Source organism: Globicephala melas, chromosome 15 (assembly GCF_963455315.2).
Source record: "Globicephala melas chromosome 15, mGloMel1.2, whole genome shotgun sequence".
Classification (NCBI taxonomy): Eukaryota; Metazoa; Chordata; class Mammalia; order Artiodactyla; family Delphinidae; genus Globicephala; species Globicephala melas.
In genome coordinates, this window is record NC_083328.1 from 4,611,250 (window position 1) to 4,624,842 (window position 13,593).

Sequence of the window (13,593 nt, forward strand, 5' to 3'; positions counted from 1 at the left end):
GCTTTGCTCAACACCCTGGCCCAGGGCTCTGTGCTTCGTGGGTGCTTAGATGCTGTGTGCAGGGAGTGGGGGCAGAGGGTGCGTCTTAGACGTGTCCCCTCCCCAGTCTTCATGTCTGATTGCGCCGTGGGTTCCTCAGGAGCTTCCTGGCCACCTGGCATCTCTCCCGAGTTCAGGCACCTGGGGTCCAATTCTCAACAGCCTGACCTGGGGGACTGTCCCACGCAGCCACCCTCATCTAGCCCAGCCCAGCTGACGGCCTCTTCCCACGCACTGTTTCCAGGACATCCTTACGGACCTGTCAGCGGAGAGCGAGCCGGTCGACCTCGAGTGTGAGGTGCAGGACTGCTGGGCACACAAGGTAGGAGCCGAGGCCGTGTGGTCTGGAATGTTCTGTCAAGGGGAACCTCGAAGGCGCTGGAGTATTTTCAGTTCGGGGTCTCCCGCGTTAACGCTGCTCTGCGCCAGGTGCTGTCCAGCACAACTTCTCACCACAGCCCTGAGAGGTTACTTCTGTGTTTTGTTGTTTGTTTTTTTTGGCAGTATGCGGGCCTCTCACTGTTGTGGCCTCTCCCGTTGCGGAGCACAGGCTCCGGACGCGCAGGCTCAGCGGCCATGGTTCACGGGCCCAGCCGCGGCATGTGGGATCTTCCCAGACCGGGACACACACCCGTGTCCCCTGCATCGGCAGGTGGACTCTCAACCACTGCACCACCAGGGAAGACCTCTTTTTTTTTTTTTGAACGTAGCTGTTCTAGTGGCTGTGAAGTGGGTATCTCACCGTGGTTTTGATTCGCATTTTCCTGATGACTAACGAGGTTGTAGAGCTGAGCGTTTTAACATTTGAGGGAAAGTCTGGGATGATTCCTTCCCTAAAGGTTACAGCGGCTGCTTCTGGGGAGAAGGATGTCGGGGGCGGAGGGCAGTGGCCTTCCACTATTTTTATACACTTCGTGTGGTTTTTAACCAAAACATGCATTACTTCTGTAGTAATAGTTTTTTAAATAGAATGCTTAATTTTTTTTTTTAATTCTGTTTATTTATTCTTGGTGCCTGGACACGGACATGAACCCTGGGCCCTCAGATTAAAAGTCTGATGCTCTCCCAGCTGAGGTACCTAGGCTGGAATGCTTACTTTTTATAAAAGCACGTGTTATTGCCAGACTGCGGTGCTGCTAATTGAACCCCAGTGTCCTGTCTGGACAACTTTTTTTCCTTCCAGGTTTTTTTGTTATTGTTGTTTTGGGGGGTTTTGTTTTCTTCTGTGCCTGGACACTTCAGGGAAAAGCCAGCGTAGAGGCATTTGGCTTTTGTTCTGCCGCCACTTAGGAGCTTGACAGTCCTAGGAATGTGAACTTTTTTCCTTTATCCCTTAGCTGTCTTTTCACACCTCAATTCACTGACAAGTCCAGTTTAACTATTACTGGGTGTGCATAAAGAAAAACAAATAAGAAACTTAAAACTTCTTATAGAGACGCATCAACTAGCCAAGCACGGAATACCCTCAGAGCCCTGTGGGCTCAGCTGTGGCTCTGGTCTTAGAAGAATTTGGGCCGCAGACCAAGGCTTTGTGCCTCCAAGCTGCGACCCGCAGGCCTGGCCGGCTCTCAGCGGAGGCCTCCTCCAGCACCGTTTCGTTCAGTGACACAGCTCTTGCCCTCCCCCCCGGGAAGACAGCTGCTCAGGGCCTAAGGGCACGGACTGTTCTCTGCTCTTGGCCTCGGTACCGAGTTTTGGCTCTGATGCTGTCCACGATGGTTGGAGTTCAAAGCTGTGCAGCTGAAAACGGTCTTGGCGTTTCACCTGTAACACTTGTGCCAGGGAGACTCATAGCCGGCCGAGTTGTGGTCCAGATGCCGAGTGGCTCTGGCTGCCCAGAACCAGACACGCGGTAGGTGCCTAATAAATGTTGGCGGAAGTCGACAGCATCGTGTGGTAGGAGGGGGAGGAAAGGGAGATCTGGTGGTTTGTCCAGAAGTGCCGTCAGACTGTGCACAGCGTGTTAACCCTTCAGACCTCCTGGTTTCTCACATACGAGGCCAGGTTCCGCGTTCTGCTCACAGGGTTATAGAGCTACTGAATCAGGAATTTGCAGCAGCTTCAGAGAGGAGCAAAACAGCCTCCCATCTTATGTGGAATTTCTCCCACTTCATCCTGTTGGAGGTTAGGCTGCCGGGGCCGGTGGCCAGGCCCGTCCTGTGTTGTCATGCAGGAAGCACTCCGAAAATGCTTTTGGTTGACAGGGTTTTCTCTCCTCGATGGGAACTACTTAATTTTCAAAAAGTCTGTTTCATGAGATAGCTGTATTTGTTAGGAAGTTTTACATTCTATTTTTGGAAATGAAACCAAAGCCTGACCTTCCTAGAACTCATTTCCGATGGTTTTAGTTCTGCTTTTGCAGGAACAGTGGCTGCTTAGTCACTGTCACTGATTCAGAACTCTACATTTTAACATACTTGTAAAAGCCCAGCCATTTATAATCTAAATGTGACGGACCATGGGGACTTGGCTAAAGTAAATTGTGGGACGTCCACGCAGCACAATGCTTTGCAGCTGAAGAAGCCTTAGAAATGTCCATTGACGTGGAAAGATGTTCCTGACGTCACCTATTCACTCACGGAAATATTTTTTGAGCCCCTGCTTCTTGCCAAGCTCTGTGCCAGGTGCCAGGAATACAGCGGTGAGCGGTAGATGTGCCCGCTGATCCCAGGATGCCTTTCCTGTCTGGGGGGACAGAGTCACCGATAGGAGACCCCGTGTAGGCCTGCCCTGACAGTCACCAGCCACCTCTGTGTCTGCACTTTCAGGGGATTTCTCAAGCTGCCAGATACGTTTACCGACGACTCATCAACGACGGGATTTTGAGCCAGGCGTTCAGCGTTGCACCTGTGAGATTTTAATTCTTCTTTTCTTCCGTTTTCTCTGCCATTAGCTATTTGTTTTCTTAACCTTTACTCATTCTGCATTTGCCCCCTAGGAATACCGGCTGGTCATCGTGGGGCACAGCCTGGGGGCAGGCGCCGCAGCCCTGTTGACCATCATGCTCAGAAGCTCATACCCACGAGTCAGGTGTTACGCCTTTTCCCCGCCCAGGGGGCTGCTGAGGTACTTCTTTGTTTCCTTTCCTGTAAGGAGGTGCTACTCACAAGTCATATGGTCAGAACTGGTCTCTTATCTGCAAGTTAGTTAACAATTTCTCATCCTCAGGAGAAGTTTGTTTCAAAGCCCTGTTTGGTTGAAAAAAGACTGGATAGCTTTTCATAGGTCTCTCTAACCATAGCTTTGATTTGACTTTTTTTAAACCGAGGTATAATTATATTAGTTTCAGATGTACAACGTAACGATTCGATATTTGTATATGCTGTGAAATGATCGCAATAAGTCTAGTTAACAGAGAGTTACAGAATCATTTTTCCTTGTGAGAACTTTTAAGATTTACTTTCCTAGCAGCTTTCACATACGCAGTCGCCATGCTGTACGTTACATCCCAATAACTTATTGATTTTATAACTGGAAGCTTGTACCTTTGGACTCCTTTCTCCCATTTCACTGCCTCCCCTCCCACCCCCCGCCTCTGGCAGCCCCGTCTGTTCTCTGTATCTGTGAGCTTGGTTTGTTTTTTCAGTTTTCACATATAAGTGAGATCACATGGTATTTGCCTTTCTGTCTCTTATTTCACTTAGCGTAATGCTCTTAAGGTCCATCCAGGTTGTTGTCCATCCACAAATGGCAAGATTTCGTTACCTTTTATGGCTGAATAATATTCCATCACATACACACACACACACACACACACGTCTTTGTCCATTCATCCGTTAGCGGACACTTAGGTTTTTTCCATGTCTTGGCTATTGTAAATAATGCTGCAGTGAACATGGGGGTGCAGGTATCTTTCAAGTCAGCGTCTTCATCTTCTTTGGATAAATACCTACAAGTGGAATTGCTGGATCATCATATGGTAGTTCTATTTTTAATTTTTTGAGGAACCTCCATACTGTTTTTTTTTTTTCATACTGTTCTTTTGTAGTGGCTGCACCAGTTTACATCCCCACCAGCAATGCACAAGCATTCCCTTTCCTCCACATCTGGCCAGTGCTTGTTATTTCGTTTATCTTTTTAGGATAATAGCCATTCTGACAGGTGCGAGGTACCATCTCAAGCTTTGCATTTTCATTTGATTTGCATTTCCCTGATGATTAGTAATGTTGAGCATCTTTTCACGTTACCTGTTGGCCATCTGTGTGTCTTCTTTGGAAAAATGTCTACTTAGATCGTCTGCCCTTTTCTTTTGGACACGCGACATGTGGGATCCTAGTTCCCGGACCAGGGCTTGAACCCTGCAGGGGTCACGCCCCCTGCAGTGGAAGCTCGGCGTTTCAACCACTGGACCGCCAGGGAAGTCCCCGTCAGATTGTCTTATTGCTATTGAGTTATATGAATTCTTTATGTATTTTGGTTTTAACCTCTACCAGGTATATGATTTGCAAATACTTTCTTCCATTCAGTAAGTTGCCTTTTCGTTTTGTCAATGGTTTCCTTTGCTGTGCAAAAGCTTTTTAGTTGGATGTAGTCCCATTTGATTAGGCTTTTGTTGCCTTTGTTTTTGGTGTCAAATCCAAAAAATCATCACCAAGACCAATGTCAAGGAGCTTACTGCCTATGTCTTCTAGGTGTATTCTGATTTCAGGTCTTACATTTAAATGTCTTTAACCCATTTCGAATTAACTTTTGTGTATGGTGAGATAGTGGTCCAGTTTTCCCAACATCATTTATCGAAGAGACTGTCTTCTCCCCACTGTGTATTCTCAGCTCCCTTCTTAATTAATTCACCGTAAGTGCATGGGCTTATTTCTGGGCTCCCTGTTCTGTTCCATTGATCTGTGTGTCTGTATTTATACTAATCATCATACTGTTCTGATTACTTTAGCTTTGTATTATATTATGAAATCAAGGATCACGATATCTCCAGCTTTGTTTTTCTTTCTCAAGATTGCTTAGGGCTGTTTGGGGTCTCTTGTGCTTCCAGATGAATTTTAGTGTTGTTTGTTCTATTTCTTGAGAAATGCCATTGGAATTTTGATTAGGATTACATTGAATCTGTAGATTTCTTTGGGTAATATGGACATTTTAGTAATAATTCTTTTAATTCATAAGCACAGAATACCTTTTCATTTATTTGTGTCTTCTTCAGTTTCTTTCATCAGTGGCTTCTAGTTTTCACTGTGCAGGTCTTTCACCTCCTTGGTTAAATTTATTCCTAGGTACTTTATTCTTTTTTTTTTTCAATATTTATTTGTTTGCATTGGGTCTGAGTTGTGGCACACTGCATCTTCGTTGTGGTGCTTGGGCTTCTCTCTAGTTGTGGTGCATGGGCTCTAGAGCACACGGGCTCAGTAGTTGCGGTGCGGGCTTAGTTGCCCTGCGGCATGTGGGATCTTAGTTCCCTGACCAGGGATCAACTCGCGTCCCCTGCATTGGAAAGCAGATTCTTAACCACAGGACCACCAGCGAAGTCCTATTCTTTTTGATGTAATTATAAATGGGATTGTTTTCTTAACTTCTCTTTCTGATAGTTTATTATTAGTATATAGAAACGCAACAGTTTCTGTATATTAATTTTGTATCCTGCAACTTCACTGAATTTGGTTACTAATTCATTTTTTGAGTTTGAAAATTATTTTTCTTTTCTGATTCAACATACTTAATCCTGTATAATCTCTGGCCTGATGATAGAAGAAATCTGTATGACCATTAAAAAAAATAAAAAATGAAAGGGGTAAAAATTAAATTTGTATCCATCGTAGAATTTTTGAAAAATATAAATAAGTGGAGAGATCAGGATCTACCCAGAAGTCATCACTGTAACTATTCATGTTTGCTTTCTTCCAGCTCTTTGTGTGTGGATATGTGTTTTTCTAATACTCTGTATACATTATATCCTTAACTATTCTTTGAGAACATGTTTTTAAATTAACTTAGTTTTCTATCATCTGGTTACACCACTTTTATTTATTCCCATACTGATATTTACATTCTTTTCATTTTTTCATTATTATAAATCTATCAATATCTTTATACATAAATGTGTAGCTTTAAAATTTTTAAAAGCTCTTTTAATATTAAAACACATATTTATACATATAAGACACGAAAGTGACTTTTTAAAATAACTTTTTATTCAGTGAAACAAAGATAAAACATGTTTTTTAGAGTAAGAAGCAAAAATCCATACAACTTGGATGCATTTTGCTGTGTGAAAGAAACGTGACACAAGAGACCTTACTGTGTGATTTCACTTATGACATTTAAAAAAAATTTTTTTTTTAATAAGTTTATTTTATTTATTTATTTTTGGCTGTGTTGGGTCTTCGTTGCTGTGTGCGGGCTTTCTCTAGTTGTGGTGGCTTCTCTTGTTGCAGAGTGTGGCCTCTAGGTGCACGGGCTTCAGTTGTTGTGGCACGTGGGCTCAGTAGTTGTGGCTCATGGGCTTAGTTGCTCTGTGGCATGTGGGATCTTCCCGGAGCAGGGCTTGAACCTGTGTCCTCTGCACTGGCAGGTGGATTCTTAACCACTGCACCACCAGGGAAGTCCCTATATGACATTTTGGAAAAGACAAAACTATAACAACAAAAAGCAGATAGTGGTTGCCTGGGGTTGGGGATGGGGTATTGCAGAAGGACACAGGGAGCCGGGCGGGGGGCGGGGGGGGGGGTGATGGAAATGCTCCACGTCTTGATTGAGCTGGTTGCTAAACAATTATAGACATTTGTCAAGAGTCATCAAATTGTACACTTACAATGGGTGTGATTTTACTGTTGTAAATTACACCTCAATAAAGCTGATTTAAAAATAGTCACATACCTCTGCACCCACCCAAGTGGAGAAATAAACGTTGCCAGTGCCTTAGAAGAGTCCCTGTGTGTCCTCTCCTTTCCTGTTCACAGGGAATCACTGTCCTGATCTTTGTGAAAATTCTTCCCTTGCTTTTTTTTTTAATTAAAAAAAATTGTTTTTTAATTTTTGGCTGCACCATGTGGCCTTGCAGGATCTTAGCTCCCCAGCCAGGGATTGAGCCCATGCCCCCTGCAGTGAAGCGCGGAGTCCTAACCACTGGACCGCCAGGAAGTCCCTTCCCTCGCTTTAAAAATCAGTTTTACCACCTGTAGACATGTCTCTGCATAGTCTGGATTTGCATGATTTTGAAATTCAGAGAAAGGGAATTGTACTTTTTTTGTTATTTTGTTTCCGCACATTGTTTGATGTCTGAAATGTTATTGTGTAAATTCTCGTTGTTTCATCACATATCACAAATTATCCGTTCTGCTGGTGACGGACATCGGGCTGTCACAGACGTGCTGGGTCATGGAGTGTGCACATGCTCGCGCTTTGCGTGTTGTGGCTGCACCCGTTCACACCTTACCGGCAGCGTGCATACCCCTCCACATTCTAACACTTAATAGAGTCCAATTTGAACATTTTTGTCAATCTGATGGGCACGCAGTGATGTTTCACTGTTTAATTTGCATTTCCATGATGAAGTTGAGTCTCTTCATATTTTTATTGAATTTCCACTCTCATGAAGTTCCTTTTGCCCACGTTTCTATTGTATTGTCTTTTTCTCACTGGTCTGTATATATATTCAGTGTATCACTTCTTTGTTGGTTCTAAGTATGTGTTGTAAATATACTCACTCCTTGATGTGTCTGGGTCAAGTCTTTATCAGTTCTTAATTTTAACATTGACTAATTTGTCATTATTTTTGGCTGTGTTGGGTCTTCGTTGCTGCGTGCAGGCTTTCTCTAGTTGCAGCGAGCGGGGGCTACTCTTCATTGCGGTGCGTGGGCTTCTCACTGCAGTGGCTTCTTGTTGTGGAGCACAGGCTTCAGTAGTTGTGGCACATGGGCTCAGTAGTTGTGGCTCACGGGCTCTAGAGCGCAGGCTCAGTAGTTGTGGCACACAGGCTTAGTTGTTCTGCGGCACGTGGGATCTTCCCAGACCAGGATTGAACCTGTGTCCCCTGCATTGGCCGGTGGATTCTTAACCACTGCACTACCAGGGAAGTCCCAGGTTTTCGTTTTAAGAAATCTTTCTGTCCCAAGGACATGGAGCTAGTCTCCTATCGTATCTTTTAAAAGCCTTTTAGTCTGACCTTTCACCTTTACCTAGGTCTTTAATCTATGTTTAATTCGGGGTTTTTTTTGTGTACAGCATGAGGTAGAGATTCCGTTTCATCTTCCCGCTCACACCTTGAGTGCTTTATCTCAGCACTGTTTACTAAAAGCCCATCCTTCCCCTACTGTGGGAGGCGTCTATGCTCACTTTTCCCCTGGCTTCGTCTGACTCTGCTGACGCCACACTGGGTTAAGTACCTTAGTTGCCTACCCAGTGCTGACATCTAGTAACGCAAACCCCCATGCCTTTTACTTTTTCAAGAGAATCTGGCCAGTGAGTTGCTCTACCTGGAATCTCTTATTTCTCTTCCCCTTTAGAGGGTGGAGAATAGAGTGGAGTTCTGTGAACACTGACCTCTTCCTAACTTGGTACAGTTACTTGCTTTCTCTTGGAAGCCTTCTGTGGGCAATATAATCACTTTATTTTTTTATTTCAGCAAATCCCTTTATGAATACTCTAAGACCTTCATCGTGTCACTTGTTCTGGGCAAGGACGTGATTCCCAGGTGAGTCTGCTGGCTGTCCTGTCTGGGCTTGGGCTGGCGGGAAAGGCAGTTCTAAGCCTCAGTCTGGTCTTTTGCTCAACAGGTTAAGTGTGACCAACTTGGAAGATCTGAAGAGGAGAATCTTGCGAGTGATTGCTCACTGCAACAAGCCCAAGGTAACGCGGGGGTGGGGGGTGCGGAAGAGGACCTGCAGGGGTTAGGGCCTCCCCACCAGGCTGTTTGTGGCCTCATAGCGCAGGGCACTGATGCTGCTAGAAGCTCTTCTACCCCCGGCACAGACTGTTGGCTGCTGTTCTGCAGAGGCCGCCTGAGAAGCAAATGGCTAAACCATGCGCAGGGAAGCTGCAACTAGAACATACTATACTAGAACCATCCCTGTTTGGTTAAGTGATTTGTTTTTTTGGTCATACTTAGTCCTGTCATGACTAACAGCGTTCTGATGGTTTTGGTCCCAAAGCTTAGAAAACAAGGCTGCCAGATACAGAGTTTAGAAGGCGCTGGTATTGCTGGGCTGTGGGATATTATAGTTGTTACAAATATAAATGCATTTTTATTTACCAGTAGAGAAAAATATCCATGATGTTTTGAAGAGTTTTTTTAAAAACGGAAGGATTAAAAATGCTTCTTAGAATGTAATCCAAGGCAGGGGTAGGTGACGAGGTATATATAGCTTTCACCAAAAAAATACACCAAAATGTGGTTTTATTTAGATAACGGGACTAGAGATGATTTTTCACTTAACATCTTTGTTTTGTGACGTTTTTTGTTGCTAATTAGAAAAAATTTTTTAATTTAAAGATAAACTTCCTCCTTATCAGCTACACTCCCCCAAATTAAAAAAAAAAAATTTGTATCTAATGTCTTTAAGGGTAAAGGGTAAAACTGGTTTACAGAATTGCCTAAAAAGAATTAAGGGTCATTTTTCCTCAAAATCTGCCTGAATTTGGTTTTTAAATATTGCTTCAAGTGTGATGGCGTCACTGCCCCAGAGAAACCTGAGTTTGGGCCCCTGACCTCCACACTCCTAAGGTCCATGTTGAAAAACAAAGCAGCCAGGCTTCTAAGTGCTGTGGGGTTGCCGCCACCAGCTCACGGGTCGCAGGAGGTCTCCGGGGACCGGTGAAAGCCTCACGGAGTCACACGCATGCCGTCTTCTCGGTCTCGCCCTCAGTACAAGATCCTGCTGCGCGCGTGCTGGTACGAGCTGTTTGGAGGGCACCCCGAGGACCTGCCGACGGAGCTGGATGGGGGCGACCTGACGCAGCCTCTCCTCGGGGAGCGGAGCCTGCTGGCGCACGGGTCCCCGGCCTACAGCTTCTCCAGCGACTCCCCGCTCGAGTCCCCCACCAAGTACCCCCCTCTCTACCCTCCCGGCAGGATCATCCACCTGGAGGAAGTGGGCACTTCAGGGAGGTGAGTGCGGCGGGCCTGACGCGGTCAGTCACCCACCAGCGGTGAAGGGAGACTCACGGGGGTGAGACTTGAAGAGATGCTCGGCTTTTCCTCTTTCAGGTTTTCCTGCTATCCTGCTGCTCGGTATAGTGTGAAATGGTCACACGAATCGGAATTCAGCAAAATACTCATCGGCCCAAAGATGCTAACAGACCACATGCCCGACATCCTGATGAGAGCCCTGGACAGCGTGGTGTCCGACAGGGCCGCTTGTGTTTCCTGTCCGACCCAGGGAGGCTCCAGTGTGGAGGTCGCGTAACCAGGGCAACTGGGAGCTGCTCGGGCCGTGGACATCTGAGTGATTCCCACGATGCCAATGATCGGATTTCAGTGGTCTCCTAAATGACTGAGTAATTTGAGAAATACTTCTGACTACAATATTCACACTATCAGGAGCCAGGAGAGCACTGAGGTGACGGCCCCCCCGAGACTGAGTGGGTGTCACGCCCTTTTCTGTAGGCCTGCTGATTCCCGGGAGTCCCACAGCCAGGTTTAAGGCCCTAACGAGCTGTAGGCGCCCGCCCCTCAGGCCACCTTTTCAGTGACAGGGTCCTGCCTTACGAGTTGGCACACAGGTGTGCAGTGTATTCTGCAAACTGGACTTTCCCGCCTGCACAAACTCAGTATCAGTTGCGAGGGTGCAGGCTGGGGTCTGTCATGGGTGGCACTAAGCGAGGGTCAGCCCTGAGCTCCGACTGGGAATCGGACGAAAGCAGGTCGGGGAGGCGAGCGGAGCCTGCAGCTCCTGGCCTCCGGGTGCCCTGTGCCCTGCTCACGCTGCTTGCTTCACCAGCCTCAGGGTGGTGGCCCAGTTCTCGTGGGGTATTCGCAGAGGTCGGCCAGTGGATTCAGAGTGAGTTAAAAAAAAAAAGCACTTACGTATCATGAGTGCCTGCACAGCCATGAACTCTTCCAGTGGGTGTTTCTGGGAAGGTCTATTTTACTGGGTAGTTTTACAACAGTCCTGTTTTAAACATCTTTTTTCTGTCCACTGTAAACAACAAAATGGAGTCTTAGGTTTTCCTGGAGCTCTGGCTAAAGACTGAAGGTTGCCCAGGCGTCTGACTGCACTCCACCCCCGATCCAAACCCTGTAAGATGAGAGTAATGGGATTCCTTTAGAAAGCATAGACCCACAAGGACGGGGGGAAGAAGAGACAGGAACAATGAGATGGCCAGAGGTAAGCGGACTCCTGGGTGAAGTGGGGAAGGAAAGACAAGAATAAATCCGGTCTACAAACCAGATGCCCCACGTACCTCGGACCCGGGCATGAAGCAGACAGCGGGGGACCAGCCGGAGTGACGGCTGGAAGAAATCTGGCTCCTCGCTTGCTTCAGGGTAGAGGGGGCGCTGGACACCAGCGCAGTAGAACAACTCCTCCCACTTGGCCCCCATAACCTTTAAGAAGGTGCTCCAAGGAAATCAGACCTCTAGGGATACCCGCCCCCTCAGGGCCTAGTAGCTGTCACAGCCATACCACCTTAGTTTTTGAAAACCCACAAAGGTCTCTGACTGAAATGCTGCGGTAACATCCAACTGCTACAAGTTTCGTTTCTAAACATAATTCCTGTACGTTCCTAGCGGCAGGAAGCAAAGCGATCCCAGCACCTTGAACCACACCGCCCTGGCGTGACCCACCTACGTGCTCAGCGTCCGGTCTGCTTTTTAGTTTTCAGTGTTCAAGCACGAGCCAGGGACTGCCAGACACTTGGGGAACAAAGGACCAAAAGAAACAGACACGGGAGAAGCTACATACAGCTTAGGAACAGAAAGAGTGCTGCAACCACAAAACTGATCCACAAGGCTGAAAAATAGTATTTAGGGAAAAAAGAACTCCTGGACATGAAAAGTATAAAAAATGAAATCAAAAGCAGCTGGGAAAGGGATACCTGAATAACGGGAGACAAGCTTCCAGACGAACAAGCCCACCAAGCACAGGGTACGGGAGACAAAGATCCACCCAGGACACGAAGACGCAGGGCAGACCCCGTGAGACGTGCAGATAAACGTACCGCCCCCTGCAGTGCAAACAGCCAAGACGACGGGGAGATCTGCCTTCAAGAAGCCGAAGAGAAGTTATTTCCAGCCTGGAATTTCAGACCCAGCCAAAAAGTATCAGGTTCGAATGAAGTTATTTTCAAAGATACAAGTGCTCAAAAACATAGGTGACCCACATACTTCTCAGGAAACTCTTGGAGAATCTGTCCATCAAGGTGAGAAAGTAAATTAGAAAACAAGGAGTTAAGATGTAGAAAATAAAAGATCAACACGTAAGAGAAGTGGTGGTCAGAGGGCTCTGTGCCTTTAGGGAAATGAAAACTGGTGAAACACATGCTACATCCGAATGTCCTGAGAGATTCAGACAACAGATGGAAAAGTCAGTTAAGTTAATCAAATACACAGAAAACAAAGCAAATAAACTAGTACTCCAGAAGAAACCAAAGTTGTGCAGGAAAGGCAGATTCTGTTACTACATGGCTCAGCCCTGAGCGTTTACGTGGCAGTGGTAATGCAGACACTGAATATCAGTGCCAACCCAAACGACTGTACTGAAGGGGTGGGAGAGGTGTGTTGAGGCTGGGGTCACGGCTGGTTAAGAGCTACTGCATCCCCACCGGGGAGGGGACGTCGTCAGTGGTGGCTGGAACTGAAACTCCAGCGGAGCACCCAGCTCAGCCTGAGCCCCGGGGAGGGGAGGGGCTGACAGCTCAATCGGTCACCAATGGCCAGTGACTGAACTGAAGCCTCCAGAAAATTCGAAGGGACCTGGTTTGGACAGCTTCCGGGTTGGGGAACACATGGAGATGTGGGGAGAGCCGTGCACCCAGGGAAGCGCCCAGCCCTTCCTCCATACCTTGCCCTCTACATCTCTTCCGTCTGGCTGTTCCCGAGTTACATCCTTTTATGATAAACCAGTCATCTGGTAAGTAAAAGAGAAAAAAGCAAGCACATGCTTTAGACATGTGAAGACAAGTACGAAGAATTACCTAAGAGAACTCAAATGGGTGCCTCTGGGGAGGGTGCGAAGGGGGAAGACTGCTGTTTTTGTAGCAAATCTTTAGATTTGGTCTTAAAACTGCATTGTTTATCTTTCGTTTAAAAAAAAAAAAAAACTCTTCCAAGCAATAAAAAAGAGGATTTAAAAAACTGCTTCTAACATGAACTGTTGATAGTATAAGTTTAGGCTCCAGAAAGGATCTTAAAGTCATATCGTCAGTCTCCACCTTACCAGGCTGCCAGTTCGGGTTCCAACATGTGCATCTTCAGCCCAGAGCTCTGGTCCGACATGCTGACACACGTCCCCGCGTGGACATCACATGAGTCTCACCAACATTCGCCAGGTCTCAAACCGAACGTCACTCAACGCCCCCTCTTTGTTTGCTGGCTCCTCCGTCTTCTCCCCGTAGAGAGACTGCTCCCTGTCCCCCCACCACGAAAACATGCATTGGAAATGAACATCCAAC

At 46.6% G+C, this 13,593-nt stretch overlaps 1 protein-coding gene across 2 annotated transcripts in view; it reads left to right on the top strand.

The window, feature by feature from the left end:
- The window catches only part of DAGLB (diacylglycerol lipase beta), a 30,534-nt gene extending 17,255 nt beyond the window's left edge, over positions 1–13,279 (top strand). Inside the window, exons 7-13 of one of the 2 annotated variants that reach the window (XM_030846028.2) lie at positions 284–361; positions 2,808–2,888; positions 2,978–3,105; positions 8,609–8,677; positions 8,760–8,832; positions 9,849–10,090; positions 10,190–13,279. In XM_030846028.2, coding sequence (XP_030701888.1) covers positions 284–361; positions 2,808–2,888; positions 2,978–3,105; positions 8,609–8,677; positions 8,760–8,832; positions 9,849–10,090; positions 10,190–10,388 — 870 coding nt within the window. In that variant the 3' untranslated portion in view covers positions 10,389–13,279. The remainder of the gene's footprint in view (positions 1–283; positions 362–2,807; positions 2,889–2,977; positions 3,106–8,608; positions 8,678–8,759; positions 8,833–9,848; positions 10,091–10,189) is intronic. The other variant, XM_030846026.2, reaches the window with a different exon arrangement.
- Positions 13,280–13,593: the final 314 nt, after the last annotated feature.